Raw genomic sequence first — 20532 nt, 5'->3', positions numbered from 1 at the left:
GGATGAAAGACTGAGCATGTTAAGCAGAGAGATGAAAAATATTTTTTAAAAGGACCCAAATCTTTAAAAGTCTAGGGATTCAAAACTATAATGTTCAAATGAAAAAATACTGGATGGGATTAAAAGTAGATTAACTATTGCAAAAAAAAAAAAATCAGTGAAGCTGAACATAGCAATATAAATATCAGAAATATAAGAATATAATTAATATTTTTCTTAAAGTTTAGCCTAACAAATTTTAGGGAAAAAATTGTTTTTAGGTCAAAGACAATATGGTATAATGATAAAGAGGGAAGATGTGGGAGTCAGATCGCCAGAGTTTAAATCCTGATTTCTGTGTGGGTTTAAATGTATACTTTAGGTGAATTATTTAACCTAAGTCTTAGTTTTATCATTTGTAAAAGAGGAAATAATACCACCTGCCTAACATGTATGTGTTAAGATGAAATTAATTAATACATTTAAAGTCTGTGCAATACCTGGCATATACTAAAGTACACAATAAAATTTAGTTATTATTTTAAGACTCTAAATAAAACTAATTATAGAGAAGAGTTTTTTCTTTTTTTAATTTTCCAGCACTTGAGATATAATTTACATAGAGTAAAAGGCAGAAATTCTAATTGTACACCCTTGATGGGCTTTGACAAAGGAATACATCTGTGGAACCAACACTCGGCTCAAGACACAGAATGTTTTCATCCTTGAAAGTTTCCTCATGCCTCTCCCAACAAAGGCAATCACTATTCTGATTTCTATCCAATTAGTTTCACCTATCTTGAGCCTCACAAAAATGGACTTTTATAGTATATACTTTTTTGTGCCTGGCTTCTTTTTCTTTAACATAACGTTCATCCATGTTGTCCCATGTATCAGTAGGTCATGCTTTTTAATTTTGACTAGTATTCTATTACATACATATGCCACATTTTCCTGTTGGATGTTTGTGTTGTTTCCAGTTTTGGGCTATTATAAATAAAGGCTGCTAAGAACATTCCTATACCAGTCAACATGTGGACATGTGTTTCCATTTTTCTTGGGTATATATGTAAAAATACATACTACTGGGTTATGCTAGATGCATGTTTAACTTAATTAAAAATTGCCAGTTTTTCAAGGCAGTTATACTATTTTATATTTCTGTCAGCAAATCATGAGGATTCCAGTTTCTCCATAGCCTCACCAACACCTGGTATCCTAGAATCTTTAATTTTGACCATTTCAGTGTTCAGAGTAGTATGATGAATTGTGGTGAATTTAGTTTGCATTTCCCTGATGACTACTGATGATGAGCATCTTTTTATATGCTTAATTGCTATTCAGATATTGAGAAAAATGGTAATTTAAAAAAATCTTAAATATATTATTTCTTTCATGGATCATGCTTTTGGTATTGTCTCTAAATCTCATTGCCAAAGCCAAGGTCACCTACATTTTCTTCTATACTTCCTTCTAGAAGTTTAACAGTTTTGTTTTCACACAAAGGTCTATGATTCATTTTGAGTAAACTTGTGAAAGGCGTGAGGTTGTACCTACATTCATTATTCCACATATCAGCACCCAACTGTTATACAGCACTTTTTGTTCAAAAGACTATCTGTCTCCATTGAATTATCTTTGTGTCATTATTAACGATCAGTCTACTATTTATGTGTGGGTCTACTTCTGGGTTCTGTATTCTGTCCCATGATCTGTGTCTATTCTTAAGCCAATACCACAATGGTCTGATTACCGTAGCCTTATTTTAAGTCCTGAAATCAGGTAGTGTGAGTACCAATTCTGTTCTTCAGTATGTAGTATTCTAGGTCTGTTGTCTCTCTACACAAACTTTAGAACCAGTTTGTTGATGAACATAAAACAGCTTGGAGTTTTAATTAGCACTGCACTGAATCTATAAAGTTGGTAAGAAATGACATCCTAACAGTATCAAGTCTTACCATCTGGGGACATGGAATATCTTCCCATTTATTTAGATCTTTGATTTCTTTTACCTTTGTTTGTAGTTTTCACCAACAGATGCTATACATATTTAGATTTATGCCTCAATATTTCATTATTTTGGGTGCTATTTTAAAAGGTAATTTTTCAAAAATTCCTAACTCCAATGGTTCATTGTTGGTATAAATGAAAGCAACTAATTTTAATGTATTGATCTGGTATCCTGCAACTTTGCTATACCTGCATATTAGTCCCAGCAGGTTTTTTTTTTTTTCTGTATTCTTCAGGATATTCTACACAATCATGTCATCTGTGAATGAAGATAGTTTTATTTCTTCCCTTCCAGTCTATTTACTTTTTATTTCCTTTTCTTGTTTTATTGCATTAGTTAGAACTTCTAGAGTGCAAGGCTGAATAAGAGTGGTAAGAGGGCATATAATACAATGCATTAGCTGTTATTTACAATGATGATCTGTGGCTATAAGATCCAAAGAAAAGACAAATGATTTTTGTATTATCTATGTTCTACTGTCCTTCATTAAAGTACAGTGAAGAGTTAATTATGTATATTGCACTTTTCTACTTTCAAACTCTGCCAACTATGGCCAAAATAAACCTCACAGGCTAATAAATATGTGTCATTAAAAACAGATTTATTTTAAAATCATTTTTACTTTATAAATTTCTGATTTATAAAATCCTTTCAGAGAATGAAAAATACCACATGATATCACCTACATGTGGCATCAAAAAAAATGACACAAATGAACTTGTTTACAAAACAGAAAGAGACTCACAGACATAGAAAACAAACTTATGGTTACCAGGGTGGGAAGGGATAAACTGAGAGTTCGGGATTTGCACTAACTACTATATATAAAACAGATAAACAATAAAGTTCTACTGTATATCACAGGGAATATTCAATAACTTGTAGTGGCCTATAATGAAAAATAATATGAAAAGCAATATATATATGTATGTATATGTATAACTGAACCACAATGCTGTACACCAGAAATTAATAATACTGTAAACTGACTATACTTCAATAAAAAAATTAATTAAAAAAAGAAATAAAATGCATTCAAAACTTACCATGTACTAAACTATTGGCAGGTGCTACAAGAGTGTCCCACAAACATATGTTTCTGAGGGAAAAAAACAGATTACTTCTTAAGTGACACAATAGAATGAAAATCAGTATGTCTCACATTATATAATCATAAAGGGATCAATACAAGATGAAGATATTACACTCATTAACATATACACACCCAATATAGGAGCACCTAAGTATATAAAGCAAATACTAACAGACATAAAGGGAGAAGTTGATAATAGTATAATAATAGTAGGGGACTTTAACACCCCACTGACATTAATGGACAGATCACCCAGAGAGAAAGTCAATACACCAGAAATAAACCCAAGGACCTATGGTCTTTTAACGTATAGCAAAGGAGGCAAGAATACACAATGGAGAAAAGACAGTCTATTCAACAAGTGGTGGTGGGAAAACTGGACACATGTAAAATAATGAGATTAGAACACCACATACAAAATAAACTCAAAATGGTTTAAATATATCTTTGCTGAGCTTTTACATTTCTCTTGAGGCCTCCCTTTGCACTCAAAATGGGAATTTTAGGAATATCGAGTTTTCAGCCCATTATTCCTAGAAATTCTTACATATATTTGTGCCCTCTTTGTAACTCACAGAAAGGAATAGAAGCTGCTTCTATTCATGGCAGAAAAAAGTTTTCTTTGTGCTCAAGAAAATCCAGTTGCTCAGCAACTTCAGAAGGCCTTGACCTCAGAACTTAGCTGTATGAGGGAAGTCAAAAGTGTGTGTGGACATGGAGGCAAGAGAAGACATTTTCTTACGGATTTAAGCTTTCTTGGGAGACAGGGATGAGCTGCCACTTACTAGCTATTATACAACTAATATGTCTTCCTGAGTTTCTTGTTTTCTTACTGTGAAACAGTTATCGCTATAATAAAGCTATGGTGAGGACTAACTAAATGGCATGGCTAATAAACAGTAATCTTCTTTTTGGCCTCAAGCTTTCTAACACATAGGAAATAATATGGAGAAAATCTCTACCAACAATCAAATTCTCTTCTACTAAAGCAAAGTCTTAACATTAGAACATTAAAAATCCAGGAATGGATTTTGTTTTTAATGTCACCAGAATTTCCTTAGCTTTACAATGAGAACACTAAAAATGCTCTAAGAAACAAGTCTTTGTAATGAAAATATTTAAAGGCATAATTATGGAAATATTATTGAGATGTAAGGACATCAAGCAATCAAAAGATAAAGCTTAGCTAAACATACACAGACTTCAATTTCAGCTATAGTCTCTTACCTATTGTCAGTCGAAAGACCAGCTGTAGCTATCAGAGAGGAGGAACTAACGAAGACAAAATCATTGGCTGTTTTGTTGTGACACTGCCAAGTCTGTAATGGTTATAAACAACAAACGTTATTGTTGTCACTAACAATTTTATAAGCAGATAGATGCATTAATCAAGAAGTGATTATGTAATCTGTCGCTTACTTAAATTTTTTAGGTTTGCTTCTGCACCCCCAAACTTTAGAAAAGTTGGAAGAGTAATAGAATTCTCACAAACTTTTATCCAGATTCACCAACTTTTATCATTTTGCCACATTTGTTTTGCCTCTCCTTCTCTTTCAGACACACACACACACATTTTCCTAAATCATTTCAATAAGCTGCATATATCATGACTCTTTTGAGTCCCTCTGCTTCTGTTTAACCAGAAGTTCAAAGGGAAACAAAAGGAGGTTAATTTCAAATATTTTTCTTAAAATATTTGTGAAAATTTTTGTATTAGAAGATAAAAACTAGAATTTTAGGTTATCTCAGACTAAACTATTTACTTTCAGAAATATTTAAACTTTTAAATAATTTTTCAAATGTGAATAAAGACATATTACTAACAGTCAACAAATTAGAAAAGTTACTAGTTAATTTTCCAGTTCCCAGAGACTAAGGATTTTTATATCTCATAGAGTAATTTTCACATAATACAAGAACAGGAGCTTACAGTAAAGTGATAGAATACATAGGACTACAGAGACTTTATATTTTGGCTTTGCTATTTCTTGTCTCAAGTACATATTCTTGGTTTCCTTAAAATAAAAATTCAAAAAATTTTAAAGGTAGGAATTCTTGGCTTACCAGGTACGGCTTAGGCATACTTCCAGTAACTGGACAACATTTCCAGTTTGTCTGATACAAACTTAAATATCCATCAGCATCAACTATTCCAAACTTAGAGAAAAAAAATATTTAAAAGCATTTTAATGCAAATACAAAAGCACATATTTACCCTTATCCTTACTGTGAATCTCATATTTTAACTCTTAAACATTTGACTGATAAATTGTTTGACTTTTCACTTCACCTATGTACGGATCTAGTCCATAAAAACACTAAGTTAGTGCTTCAAAGAATTCCAGGGTGAATATAAAGCAAACTAACATCAGACACCCATTTTATTATGCTAATCAACAACATAGTCTGTATATCTCTATAAGTAATTCCAAAAATAGGAAACTGGATTTACACATTAAGCCATGTGACAAAGTCTTAGTACATATAAGATAAAAAGCTATTTATTCTGAAAAAGACAAATAAGGACTTCGAGAGATACATAATAAGGAAAACAGGTAAACAAGAGTAGAAGGCAAAATGAAACAAAGATTATCACAGTGAAAGAATCCCACTTATGGGAACTCTGTATTTTCTGTCAATTCTGCTGTAAACCTGAAACTGCTCTAAAAAAATAAAGTCTACTGGAAAAAAAAAAAAAAGAATCCCACTATGTATGGGAACTCAGAGCAGTATGATTGGGAAAATGGCAAAATAATGCAATAAGGGAGTATATAATACATAAAATAAAACAAATGTCTAATTTGGATGCCTGCCTTTTCCCATCTATAGATATAATAACTATTAGGAGTTTGCTGTGTTTCCTTTCAGATTTGTTCTTTGAACATTCAAAATTCATACATACAAGTTTTTTTTAAAAAAATTAGGATAATAATATACAGTTCTACAAATACATTTTTTACTTTTTTAGCCATTGTCCCACACTGGTACATAAAATCCACCTCATTCTTGTGCTATGTAGTACTACACTGTATTGTATTGTAACTTCTTAAAGCTTTTCCCTATAGAATTTCCAATTTTCCCTACTATAAAAAGTCCTGCTTTGAACATTCTTACATATGTACCTCTGAGTATTTATGTAGGACAGACATCTAGAAAAGGGAAAGCTTTGTCAAAGGGCGTAATTTAAAATTGGTAGATGAAGTCAAAATTAAACCCTAAGTGGCAATATTAACTTACACACCCATTTTTTCTTATAGTCAACAATGTATACTACTAGAATTTTAAGTATTTATTAACTTACAGAAAAAAAGGCTCATTTTAATGTGCATTTCGTCAGTTATTAGGGAGTTATTGGTCATGTATAGTGCTTTTTTTTTGGTAAACTGATTATTCATATTCTTTGTCTTATTCTCTATTAAGTCGTCTTTCAAAAAAATTGAATGATAGAGCAAACAGTAGGAATACTGACCCTTTGTTTACTGTATTTGTTATAAATATTTTTCCAGGGTTTATCCTTTTTGTGGTTTCTCCTATGTTTTTTGGAGTAGGTCTAGGTACATTCCTTAGACAGAGTGTTTGGAATGTGCTAGGTCTTTGCATACTTAAAAATGTGTTTACTTTGCCACCAAATCTGAATGACAGTTTGACCCCATTCCTTATTCAACAGAATTTCATGAATATTGTTCCACAGTCTCTGTGTAAACTCTATTTATGAGTAGGTCAGTAGGCCATTAGTTTTAAATGGGGGGCCTGGAGAGGTTGTAAGTAATCATTTTTAACCCTACTTCATCCTAGAAAGCTCTCTTTATCTTTCAATTAAAAAAATCAAATAATCAGGATGTGTCTAGGCATGTGTTGTTTCTCAATACTTTTGCCTAGTACCTGGTAGTCCCTTTCTTTCTTAAAATTCCATTTTCTGCTTTGGGGAAATTTTTATTATTCCTTTTAATGTAATGTTTCTCTTCCATCACTTTTTTCTTCCTCTGAAACATCTTTTAAATGCCTTTTATGAATTTTCCTGGATCTAGTCTCAATGTACTTTTGGGGTTAATTTCCTAATGTGTAGTTCCCAATCAAAAACTTGATTTTCAAATATTTCCATTTTGCTATTCAGCCCTTGTAATCAGTAGTTCCCCTCCTCACACGATTTTTGGGAATCATGTGTTGTTAATTTCCAAAAATTCTTTACTGTTCTGCTGCCTTTGTTTCATAGCATCCTGATCTTGTTTTACAAAGGAGGATCTTCCTGAATCCAATGAATTATTCCTCACAGGTCTTTTTTCTGCTAAATGCCCCCTTTAGGCTCTTAGCTTTTCTGATGTTCAATGACTTCTGACAAAATGATCAGTATTACTGTGATAGAATATGGGTTATCTGTTCCATTTATTCTAGTAGGCTTCCCTACTAAGGGAGATAGTTGTGCTATTTGGCTCCATTGTGGCTATGGTGAATTAACAGTAAGTTGACTGCCAGTCCAAAGATACTTGGGCAGGCAATAAAGAAAAGTTTGTTGTTAAAATAGCCCATATGGAAGGTTACAGTGAGTGTTAAATCTGTAAAATAATTCCAATTGTAGAAAGACCTGAATGTCACACTAAAGAATTTGGGCTTTTACATACAATAAGGAAGCTGAGGGTTCTTGAAAAGAACAATATTATCTCATCTATAGTATAGTTATATAATTATGCTATTTGTTACATAACTTTGTTGGCAACATGAAGGAAGCATTAGAGAGAGAAGCATTGAAGTATAGAGATTAGTTAGGAGCAATATAATACTGACAAAGTGGGAAAACATTAGCACGTAAATGATACTGATAGGTTATATATCTGAAATCATAGTAGAGTTCTAAAGGCTTCTAGATGAAATCCATTTAATTTCCCAATAAGAAGCAAAGAATTTTTCTAATTGGTATCAGGAAATTATTCGCTCTCGATTTTGCTTCATAACTACAGGAAAAATTATCACTGACTTCTGTGAAATGGCAACAGTAATCTGATAAACATGGTGGGCAAAAAGGTTGCAGCACACCATGACACAAGTAATATGTGAGGAGGGTGGAACATCTGGAGGTTGAGGGTAAAGGAAAGGCAAGATGTACCATCAGCTAAGGCCTAAAGAGCAGGCTGATTTCCCCTTTAATAGTTGTTTTAAGTGCCAGTGAGATAGCAGGGGCAGAAAAAGGCAGTTTGAGGAATGGAGGATTATGGGAAATGAAGACAATAAGAGCAGGGTTGGCAAACTTTCCTAAAAGGCCCATACAGTAAATATTTTAGGTTTGCCACTATAAAGTCTTTGTTCTCCTGAACTCTGTTATTGTAGTGGGAAAATATCATAGAAAGCAAATAATGAATGGGTTAGCTGTGTTCCAATAAAACTTTATTTACAAAACAGGTGGCAAGGCCATAGTTTGTAATGCCCAGTCCCAGTGCAGTGCTTCTCAAAACTTTAATGTGTACAGATCACAAGAGTAACTGAACAAAATACAGATGATGATTTGACAGATCTGGAGTAGAGTCAATAATCTACATTTCTAATAAGCTCCCAGATAGTACTTACTACTTGGTATTTGACCATACTTTGAGTATAGGTTCCAAGATAAAGAAAGCAGAAGTATTTAATAAAAAATGTGTAATATAAGGTAGTGCTATAACCATTTGGTCCTTAAGCATCATTTAGGAGAATTTTAATGGACATACATTCACTGACTTTCCAGGAAGAACCAAGTGAATTTAAGTTTTCTTTGAGATAAATTTTTTAAAAAGGAATTCATAAGGATGGATTAATACTTCACCATTAGCTCATTGAGCTGCTTTCTTTAGAAATCCAAATGAGTAACATTTATAAACCTCCAATAAAAGCAAACCATTTTCTCTATGCACATTTTTATGTACTACCTTATTTCCCTGATAGTTAAATCTCATTCTTGTAACTCTTGAATTGCCACCAGATCGGAAACAGGTTATTTGTTGAGAATGGCCCCATTCAAACATTCTGACACTTCCATCTTGAGCTCCTGTCAGATCTGCATTATGAGGGAAAAAACTTCAAATTTATTTCAGGAGTCTTTGACAAATTTATTTTTTAATCCAATGAGAAAATCTTCATGGAAGAAATACCTAAGAAATGAATCATAGTCAATTTAAATGAATTTACCTTCATAAGAAATTCCCCTTGAATACTCTTAATCCTAAAAACAGATAATTATATGATCTTTTTTTCATCTGAATGAGAATATATCCTTCCACAAAATAAAAGAAGCAATTAAATCAGACCACTATAAACTTTATTTCCTATTGAAATTATCTCAATTATGTTCTAATAAGCCTTTAGTAAATAAACTTTTATGATAAAGACTTAAATTCTTGGGATTACTTAACTTTGTACAGTGACAGATGGTTAACTAGACTTATCATGGTAATCATTTTGTAATGTATAAAAATATTGAATCACTACAGCTGAGACTAACACAATATTTTAAGTCAACTGTATTTTTTTTTAAAATTGGGGATTACTAACAGTCAATTCTTATCAATCATATTATTAATGTTTAAAAATTTATGCATTCTTCTCTGAAAAAAAGATTTTGGAAGGTCTGGAAAGTCATGCTAAAAAAATCATTTCTAATGGTTATTATGATTGACCTGGTATCTCTAATATATGTTATCTGTTTGCTTTGAAATGTTTTAATGCTGGGCTGGGATGGAATCTTGGGTAGAATTTCTTGAGACTAGGGATGTTAACTCTATCCCCTCTCCCGTATAATCTTCCTCAGCTTAATCAAAAAAAATTAGACTAGATGAATTTTAAAACCACTCAAATTTTTCTATTATTTATGGTTTTATTTAATTTATTTGAAAAAAATCCCTACTAGAAGCTTACATGTAAAATGATAGGCTCTCTTAAGAGAATATTTAGTTTATAAACTAAAATTTTAAAAAACAAAGGTTTCTGTAATCAGGCTGTCTGAGCAAATATCCCTCATTAGTATCTGAAAAGAGTTACATCATATAAGTAAAGAGTTAAATGCAATCTTAAAAATCTTAATATGTTCATTATTTTTTGTAAAGTGGGGCTTTCCTTTTAAGACTTACATTTCTATTTTAATACAATCAAACCAGTAGATTAACTTCTAAAAAATTTCTCTGGAGTAGAAATCCAAAAGTATTTGTTTATAATGACTGAGATTTAAAAAAAAGAAACAAAAAAATCTACTCCAAAGGAAGAAAGCAACTATTTTAAGCTATCTGTAATTCAGAATAAAATTTTTAAAATTTGTTTCAAAACACTTCTAGTACATAAAAAGAGCCTGCTATTGAACTAAATTAGTATCTGTGGGACTTGTTCACGACACGAAAAAAATACTGTAAAAAAATTTCCGTGATTAATTTAATAAGCATTTAATTTTTCAAGCTCTTTATCTGCCAGTTATGGTAGTTCTCTGATTGCAGAAAGTACTTACCCCAAGACAGAAGTGATGTGATGTTACCCAATAATTTTGAAAATAAGTCCTTAATTGTCTTTGAGGCCAGGGATCATTTAAACTAGTCACCTGTCATGACACATGATTTGGGGCTGAGAAAAATAAAGTCCCTTCAATATTTCAGGAAACTTCTAAACCCTACTGCATAAAGTATAGATTTTAAGTAATGCCAAATTTTCTTGCAGTGGGTGTAATAATATTTGAGCTTTGTATATAAAACACCTTTGACTCCTTACTCTATACGCTTCATGACTGTTTCTGGTTCTCACTTTACATTAGACTTGCAGACCGAAAACATATACTTCTAGTGTTGAATAAATTTAGTGTAGGGAAAAGAAACTATAAGGTTCTCCTGAGCCCTTTAACTGGACATTGGTATACAACTTTGATAATATATGCTTACAGCACCTATGATAATTAGGTAGAAAGGATCATTGGTTTTGTCATTCATATTTTATCAGAATATCTCTCATAAAAAATGTGGTACCTATAGGTTATTAAATTGGAGGGACATAAATATCTTTTTAATCCACATGCATTGTTTTCACTATTTTTGTTACTGTATTATGTTATTATAAGATAAAGGACACAAAGTAAAAATTGTATTAAAAAAACCTGAAATACTCACATGCCAATATGAATACTGATTCCAACCCACCAGTTAATTTTAAAGTTGTGTCTATTATTTTGTCTCTGCTTCAACACTTCCAATAAATTCCCCATTAATTAAGCTCTTTGTTAAAGGAAGAAAAACTTTTGAGATTCCTAGGAAGATTAACTGAAAATAAATATATCCTGCCTTAGAATCTAAGAACTTACTAAAAACCATTTCCTATACTTACTATTAGTGTATCTGATAAAAAGAGAAATTGACAAAATATCAATAAAATACAAACTGATTATGATGAGGCTATAAATGACCAAGATATGGTTCTGGTCTATTTTAAAAAGAGATAAGAGTGATCCTATTATTAAAGCAATAATTATCAACTATAATTTAACATTGTGTAAAAAGTCCAGAAATGTTCAAAAATATAATGTGCCAACTTAGAAACATGCAGTCAAAATGTTATAAATTTACACATTAAGTTAGCCTTCTCTATTAATTCAGGAAAATTACTTTTCCTATTTTCACCCAATTTTGAAATAATTTTATTTGCTAGAAAACGTTCTCCACAAAACATAAAGTAAGTGCTGACTATCTTTCAATTGAAACTAAAAGTTCCCTTTAAATTCCTTAAAATAATGGTTAATTATTATCAACTTACAGTAAGGAAGAGTTGGATGAGAAGTCATTCTTCTGACATTATTAATAGCTTTCTTAATCATCTGTTAACACATAAAAATCATTCTTTTATAGTTACAATAAAAAGTAGTATTAAAAATTTAAACTGTGACAAGAAATTCAAGTAACATTTATTTATATGTGATTCCATAACATAACTAACATAATGGGTGCTAAAAATACTAAACATAGTAACAAATAAAATTAAATAACTCAGCTCTCTTACATATTATTGTACATAAATTTTCTGGGTCACTGGCTAGGATCTAAGAACAAATTCACCTCAAGAATTTAGTCTTACCTCCTTTCTTGCCAATTCCTTTCTGATCCCATTAAATTTATTGGAATAATCCTGAATAGTATAAGGTTAAAAAGACAGGCAGAGCATGTGAAAAAAAAGAGGTAAACAGAAGATTGTATAAATTTTTAATTGATAGTTTGGAACTATTTATTTACCCATTTTTAAATCATGCTTAAATCATTTAAGTAGCCTGTCAAGTAAGGGTAAAATAAACACGTGAAATTAAAGGGATAATTTTAATTTATAGACCATTTCCTATTTATACACTATAACTACAGGTATAGGTTATCCTAAGATTGTAGCACCAGTCTCATGTACTTTTTTTGTTGTTATTATTCTTTTGGATTTTAAATTGTTCGATTAGCCCAAGGTTGTAGGTAAAGTGGAGATTTCGTAGGGAAGGATAGGACTAGGCCAGAACTGCTGAGGGACAGAAACAATTAAATAAACATATGGAAGCAGGTATACTCCAAAACAGCAGAAACTGGTCACAACCTGTATTCCTTTTCATTAGTATTCACAATTTAATAACATAATAGGATTAAGAAAATATTTGATCAAATTCTCCACACAAAAAACGAAAATCTGCTGAATGTTACTTTTGTTTAGTAAACTCCATGTTTAACTCTCATGCTCCTTTTAATTAAAAAAAAAGCCTAACGATTCCTGTTCTTTCTTTTATCACTTTTTTTCTGATTAAAGTATCAAAGGAAAATAATGAGTAAAAAAATAAAGAGGATAAATACATTTCTGAAAGCATATGTAGAATATTATAAGGGAAAGAAATCATTAATGATTTTATTAGATCCATATAAAAAGGAATCACTTTATTATGTTGGTGTCTTTTTCCTGAGGATGGAGTAGGGTAATCTGAATGTTTGTGTTTACAAATCACAATGACCCCAACTAAAAAGATGTCCTTCTAAGATTTACATACGAAGAAATTTCAATCCTAAGAGGAATGACAACAGTGAATTTCCATATTGTAATACTCTGGAGAATAAACAAATATTTTCTGAGCACCTACTAAATGTTAAACACCATTGTAGTTAGAGATCATCAGTGTATAAGACAGGCATAATGTAATCTCTCAAAAAGCTTACATTGCAGAGGGTATAAAAAAGACAACCAAATAATGAAGAGATAATTTCAAAACTGGTAAAAGCTGTAAGGATGATAAAAATGGGATAATAAGATGATAAAATGTGACTAGTGGTAGGGTATGAAGGAGCAGATACTTTTCCTAGGTAAGCAAGGGAACTCTCTGGGAATTTGAATTGAGGTCTGAATGGTAAACACAGAGCATTTTAACATGCTGATCACCCACCGTAGATCAGGTGTGTTTCTTGTGGGGCCCAAATTCACACTTCACTGCAGTATGATGGACTAACAATATATGTGCTTACAATTGATTTGTTTGTTTTTCCGGTATAATTGGAATTGTTTTATAAAACAATTTATTTTCAATTTTCAGCCTCTTTACACTGCTATTTCTTCTTGGAATGTCATTATTCTGCACGGAATAAATTCAGAATAAATTCTGCATAACTGGGATGAAGGAAAGCATCACCCATATCTGGATGATGAGGCCCCTGAGGAAACTCAACTGTCACCAGATTTGGATGACAAGGCGATCAATGTGTTAAGCAGAAAACAAGGCTAAGGCTCTGACATGGCAATAAACTTGATGTATTCAAGTAACAGAAAGAAGACAACTGTGATGAGAGCAAAGAGAATCAGGTGTGAAAAAAGGGAGACACTGCAGCAGGAGCTAGAAGTGGTAAATCACACAGGACCTTGGAGGCCATGTTAAAGACTTGTTTTAAAGTTATACTGTGAAATCTGAAAGTTTTAAGCTGGGGAGTAATAACCTGAATGGTGCCTTAGAAAAGAGAAACTGGCTGATGTATACAAAACAGAAGGAACAGTGTAGAAGCAGAGAGACCAGAAAGAAAGTTGCTATAGGAAGTACTGTACTGTATTTTCTGAAAATGGAGTTTGAAAAAGTCATTATTATTATTTTTCTTATATTTTGTTATATTCTCTTTAAGTTCTCCTTTAAAGGATAATAATATCAGTAGGTTTTACAAGTGAATTTTAATGTATCTGTCCATTGGGAAAAAAATTAAATATTAATGACCAACTCTTTTCATTTGAATAATTACTAGATGGCTTTTCAATTTCTTCAATTTAATACTTAAAATATTCCTACCCGAAATCGCTGAGTGAAGGGGAATGGAGGGCTTTAACATAAGCACTACCACAAATTTGAGACAGTGACCTGAGTTAAATTCCTTGACCTTTCTGGATCTCAAGCTTCAACTAAAGAATGGTAAGTAGCAGTAATTATTACAGCTACAACAGATATCTCAAACAATAATACGGTTATATGAGCGATAAAGGAACTGCATTAAATATAAACTACTACCAGGTATTATTAAAGATGACTGAACCTTTATTTAATTAATTACCCCTATTAACTGGTAAAAAAATTTTTTTTTTTGTTTTTTTGGCCAAGGAAGGAATTCTACAGGACCTAGGAAACCGGAAAGGAAAAAAAAATCAAAACAAACAAAAAACCATACACCTAGAAAGCCACTGAAAGAATTGCTGAGGCTGGGTTTCTTTGATTCTGTGTATCAATTCCTATACCCTACGTGTCAACAAAGGAATCTCAAGATATAAACATGGATCAAATCATAGGTAGTCAGGGCTCAAGAGGATCCTCCATTACTATAGAAAAATTCTGTTTCAGTTCACCTGCATATTATATTTTGCTTAAACTTAAAAAAATTTGTATCATTTTTATTTGTTCAAAAAAAGAACAGTATATTTGTCTCAGCATTAAAAAGCCATATTCAATATAGGCACAGATGTTAGTGATAACCATTTAAAAATATTATCTAGCCTAGGGGTAGGCAAACCTTTTATGAAAGGACCAGATAATAAATGTTCTGGACTTAATGGGTATATGGTCTGATACTCAATCCTACCAGTGTAGTGTGAAAGCATTCATAAATAAAATACTAAAAAATGACTGTGGCCATGTACCAATAAAATTTTATTTACAGACAGTGAAATTTGAATTTCATATAATTTTCATATGTCACAAAATATTATTGTTCTTTTGATATTTTTTTCAATGGCTGAAAAATATAAACAGCATTCTTAGCATGTTGTCCACATAAAAACAGGTGGCAGGCAGGATCTGACCCATAGACTAGTGTGCTGAGGCCTGATTTGGACCAGTAAGTTCCAAATTATTATTTGATACAGCTCTTTGTATTTTAAATTTTATTTTATTTTATTTAAAATAATTTTATCCTTTTCAAATGAAAACATACTGTTCTTCATAATCAAAATTTACAATTTCCAGCAAGTATGATTTACTAAAAAAGTTAGGAATTAAAAAAAGTTTATATCATTCTTTATCAAGTTAGAGGGAAACAGGACATTTATACACAAATATTTTAATTTTTACATACCACAGATGCTCCTCTGCCAGTCTGTGTGCTACCAAGCCATGGCATGTTAATTGGAGTACCAGGATTGCTATGTGTATATGGGGTTGTACCTTGCACAGCTGTTAAATCATCACGAGCATGTATAACCAAGAAATCTTCTGACCTACAAAGGAATGCCAGCCAGAATGAAAGCAACTCATCAGCTGTTTATTTCTTCTCTTATACCTGGAAGCTCTAACACATGACTGTATTTCCCTTTAAAATTAATTTTCTTCAGCTCTTCACTACTAATTTGTAAACAATTATTTCATACATGAACCATTTCAGATCCTTTCACTTATTTTCTTCTAAACCTCAACTCCTTTCTTTAAAACTCCTGTCACCCCTTCTTTACTCTTTAGCATTATCAGCTTCTACTTTGCTTATAATCTAGAAATATTCCTTTAAAAAAATCATTTGAAAATTATAGTTCTGTGGGTATCATCATTCCTACTGAATGTCATTGAATAAAAACCAAGTATTACAAACAGTACCCTTTGGTTTCCATTTCTATATCATCATCTACCCAAGTATAGATCTGTGTGGCCAGAATTCCAGAAACATCCAGTTCTTGAACATCATGACTCGAAGCAATTGCTATGCAGTTTCTATTTGCCTGAAAAATAAATCATACAGTTATCTTAAAATAAAAAAGCATAATATGTATATGGGCTACTTTTGAAAATGGAGACTACAATAGTGTCTCCACAAATGATAACTTTTAAGGTACAAAATACATAACTAGTCTCACAAATCAGTATTTTAAATTAATTTTAAAAATTAAACTGAGTGAAATAATCATCAGCTTGAGCTTGGAGAGATGTTTATGTTCTAAGAACTCAAGAGTATCCAAAAGAAAGCCAGTTATAAGTGAAATGCATGTGCAGCTTTATTTCTTCTTCCAGCATTGTCTCTCTAGTGTACTAAAATGGTACAATCTCCCTAAAGTTTGCACAGCTCAGACATGTAGAAGGAGATGTTGAGGAAGACAGGAGCCCTGGAAAGCACAGAAAAATGAGGGAGATAAGGAACACCAAACTAAAGAAATAATTTATTAGCAAAAATGTGAAAAAATTAAATGACACACTCTTATACAGTCAATAGCAATCTTTGTATATATGGGCCACTGTTCATTACTAGTTACTTATACACACCCAAATAAAAGAAAAAACCCAGTTTGTTTTATTGCAGAGAATGTTTAGAATAATATTTTCTTCAGGGGAAGGAAGGTACTTGTTGGGTGTAGATAATAATTTTGTATTTCACATGTATATATCATATTTATATCTATTACATCATGAGAACTGCCTGGCTAAGGGCTAATTTCAGCCTCGACTACCTTGTATCTATAGTATTCAAGAGTGTCTATAAGGAAAATGAGACAAAGAACACAGGGAAAGATGAGGCCAGAATGACAAAGGAACTATCTAGGAGAAATCAAAGAAAAGATAGACACAGCAAAGGAAGATAAAGAACCAACTGGTGAAATGATTATTAAATGGGTAATGCCATAGGATATGTATATAAATTTTATTTTTAAATTATTTTAAGAATAGGAATAAGTGAAAAAAATGTGTACACACACACACACACACACATACATATCCTTTAAGTTAATGGAAATAAAAGGAAACGAGTAACTAGAAGTCACCGTACATTTTGCACTAAGGCAACAAGGGGAAAATAAGTAAGACAAATTTTAACCTTGGACCACTGTACCTAAGGCTATCTCTTCTGTGAGTAGCTTAGAGACTCTTCTAAGAATGCTGAGTAGAAAGCTAAAGAATACTAGTTGGGCAGGTATTGTAGCTGGAAGTCAAAGAGGGAGAATGTCTGTGAGTCATATATAAGCTTAATTTTGACCTATATTAAGAATCAAAAAAAAAAAAAGAATCAGATTCAACATATTCATATAAGGAAAACAGAAAACATTTTCTTTGGATTACTGTTACAATGTGTTGTAAAAATTCTAAAGGCTACCAAATACATAAAAACTCGATACTTCTCTCTGTGTAGTAATGAAAGATTTTATCTGCTATATATACAAAATCAAATAACTTAAATTATCAATCAATATAATCATTTTATTTTAAAAGATTATTCAGATTACAAACTGAGTAGAAAGTAGCTTTAGGAAAGGGAAATACTGATACTGAATAAACTGATAGAACAGGAGACATTCTCCAACTATGAATACTTAATCAAAGAAAAGAAAAATGTCTATGTACTTACTTTATTAACAGCAAAGGCAGTAATGATGTCAGATTCTTTATGAATAATTCTTGCTTTACCTCCAGGATATCCCAAATCTGCTTCTATCTAAATGAAGGGAAAGAAAATATAAAAATAATTGATTTTAGTAATAGAAAAAATTAGTATATGCCAGTCTTTCATTTAACAATGGCATAAACTAAGAAACTTCTTAGATATTTCAAATCCAAGGGTAACATTTTACATGCTAATTATTTCTAAAACAAACAAAATTTGGCAAGAGGAATTTAAAATTTTCTAACTTGCTTTTTCATATATAAAGATTGATATACAACTTCATTAACTGCTTATGTTCTTAAGCTGCAATGAGTTAACTGCAAGACGTTCTAATGATTAAAGTAAGTTTACCATGTTTCTTGGCATTATAATCCCTTGATAATATTTTATAAATATTAAAAGATCAGAAGGTAAATGTTCTAGGTTTTGCAGACCATAAAGGGTCATGTTGCATATTCTTTTTTTTTTTAACAAACTTTTAAAAATATAAAGACCATTCTTAGCTCGTGGCCTATAGAAGAACAAGTCACATACAGCCAGCTGAATGAATTTTACTGACTCCTGGTCTATAATAACTTTTAATTTATAGAAGAAACCTGAAACCCTGAAAGGCACAGTAATTTGCCCAAGTCAGTAATCATTTTAATAACTGAATAAACCACAGTTCAATGTATCTTAGATGAGGGAAATATATTTGATCTTTTGCTTACCCCTTTAACTCAGGTGTATACACCTTTCAACTCAGAAGAGAGTACTGTATAAAATCAACATTTATTAAAATAAACAGAGGTAAAATGAAGAGACAGTTGTTAAGAGTTAGAGATGTTACTTAATGTAGGACATTATTTCATTTTATTTTATTTCCTTAACCTCAATCTCTAAAATACATTACTATAAAATGTTTCACAACTTACTGTGAAGTGCAAAAGTTGCTAATTTGAAATTAGAAAATAAATTTACTTCGTGTAAAATTTGTATAAAAATATCAGTAATCCCCATCCACTGTTTGACCACAGAATTGAGGAGGGTTAGCAGTATTTTTAAAAATGGCAACTAAGGTGACTGTTCATTTGCAAAGGTGAAAGAGGCTTATAATACAGCCAAACAGAAATAACCATATGCAAACTAAACTCATAGTCACTAGATGCAAGAATGTCAAATATATGCTAACCCAAAATGCAACTTGATTACAAACATAAAAGAATTTCACTGTTCATATCAGCATTTTGGTTGATTTGAGGGTCAAATTCTTTTCTAAAGAAAGTCTTAGCTCTGGCTGAGACCTACCATGCAGAAAGAATGTCTAAGTCAAATTGTGTAATTTTATGGCAAAAAGCCAATTTAACCACCTATCTGCCTGGTATCTAAAGTATACTAAGTGTCCACTACTGGGTTCTGAAGACGTTGGAAATAGAGACAAATGGTATTTCTATGGAATAGAGGAATATGCTATTTGCTGGTAAAGAATGGGTGGGTGGATAGGGGAAACATAACAGTTTCCCTGGCAGCACTTCTTCAAACTTTACAGTCATGGGGAGGAAAGCTGCAGGCATGGACTTCAAAAAAGCTTCTTCAATGCAGGAATATCTTCCTGTCCTCTTATTTTCTAGATTTTCTAAAATACTGTTTCTTAATACTGTGATCCCAAGATAACCTGCATGAGAATCAGTTAAAGGCGGTGGGAGAGGAGGAATGGAGTCTAGCATCAAGAGTTTACACATATTAAAAAAAATGCAAACATCTCATAGCTTGAATGAAAACTATGGAAAGTTAAAAAAAGTTTATGCATATTTAATTTTGAGAATAACTGTACGTGATAGGAGGTGAGATGGGAGAAGCAGGCAGGGTTCAGTTTGTACAGGGCCTTAAAAGCCATAGTAAATAGCTCAGATTTTATTTTAAGGCTAATAAAACTACTGGAGGGTTCTGACAACTCTGGATGTTGTGGACCAAAACATAAAGGGTACAAGAATGGCTACCAGGAAACTAGTTAAGAAGCTACTACAGTAGCTAAAGTGAGAGGCAGCTGGGGATTTGATTAGGGTAGCAGGAATGGTGGTTGTGATTAAGTGGCTAGAATTATGATGAATTTCTGTAACAGCTGAAACTGTAGTATGAGTACAAGAAAGGAAGCAAGGATGACTCCTGGTTTTCAGATCTGTCTCAATAAATGGTGTGAGACAAAAATGAAGGAAAGAGTGGGTTTAGGTTTAGATGAGGGGAAGACAGAAAATTCTGTTTTGGCATTCAGAGGGAGGTGACTATTAGATTATATATGCAAATATGGAGTTCAAAAAGTGAGTGAGGCTAAGGAGATTTAAGAATTATCAGCCTATGGATGATATTTAAGCCATAAGATAATCCAAAGAGAAAGTAAAGATAGGAAGAGAAAAGGTTAGAGAACTAAGTCCTGGAGCACTCAACATTTCAAGGGTGGGAAAAAAAGACTGGCCAATTCAGGAGTGGGTAAGAGAAATAGTGACACTGAATAAACTGACAGGAGACATTCTCCAACTATGAATACTTAATAATCAAAGACAATGTTATGGGAACCAAATGAAGCATGAGTTCCAAAAAGGTAGCTAGAGTCAACACTAACAAAGGATACT

The 20532-nt window shown here is 32.0% G+C and overlaps 1 protein-coding gene across 9 annotated transcripts in view; it reads right to left on the bottom strand.

Moving 5' to 3' along the window:
• The window catches only part of DMXL1 (Dmx like 1), a 114736-nt gene that overhangs the window by 5893 nt on the left and 88311 nt on the right, over positions 1-20532 (bottom strand). For 4 of the 9 annotated variants that reach the window (XM_032476560.1, XM_032476562.1, XM_006176020.3 and 1 more), the window contains 8 exons: positions 17888-17974; positions 16150-16271; positions 15638-15779; positions 11835-11895; positions 8981-9108; positions 5148-5240; positions 4311-4402; positions 3037-3089 (listed from right to left, as the gene is read on the bottom strand). In XM_032476560.1, the coding sequence (XP_032332451.1) occupies positions 3037-3089; positions 4311-4402; positions 5148-5240; positions 8981-9108; positions 11835-11895; positions 15638-15779; positions 16150-16271; positions 17888-17974 (778 nt within the window). Of the gene's footprint in view, positions 1-3036; positions 3090-4310; positions 4403-5147; positions 5241-8980; positions 9203-11834; positions 11896-12152; positions 12204-15637; positions 15780-16149; positions 16272-17887; positions 17975-20532 lie in introns of those variants that run through there. The other 5 variants (XM_032476559.1, XM_032476561.1, XM_032476563.1 and 2 more) reach the window with 3 other exon arrangements.

This window comes from Camelus ferus, chromosome 3, assembly GCF_009834535.1.
Source record: "Camelus ferus isolate YT-003-E chromosome 3, BCGSAC_Cfer_1.0, whole genome shotgun sequence".
Classification (NCBI taxonomy): domain Eukaryota; kingdom Metazoa; phylum Chordata; class Mammalia; order Artiodactyla; family Camelidae; genus Camelus; species Camelus ferus.
Note: the sequence above shows the minus strand (reverse complement) of the source record. Positions and strands in the feature narration are given on the sequence as shown.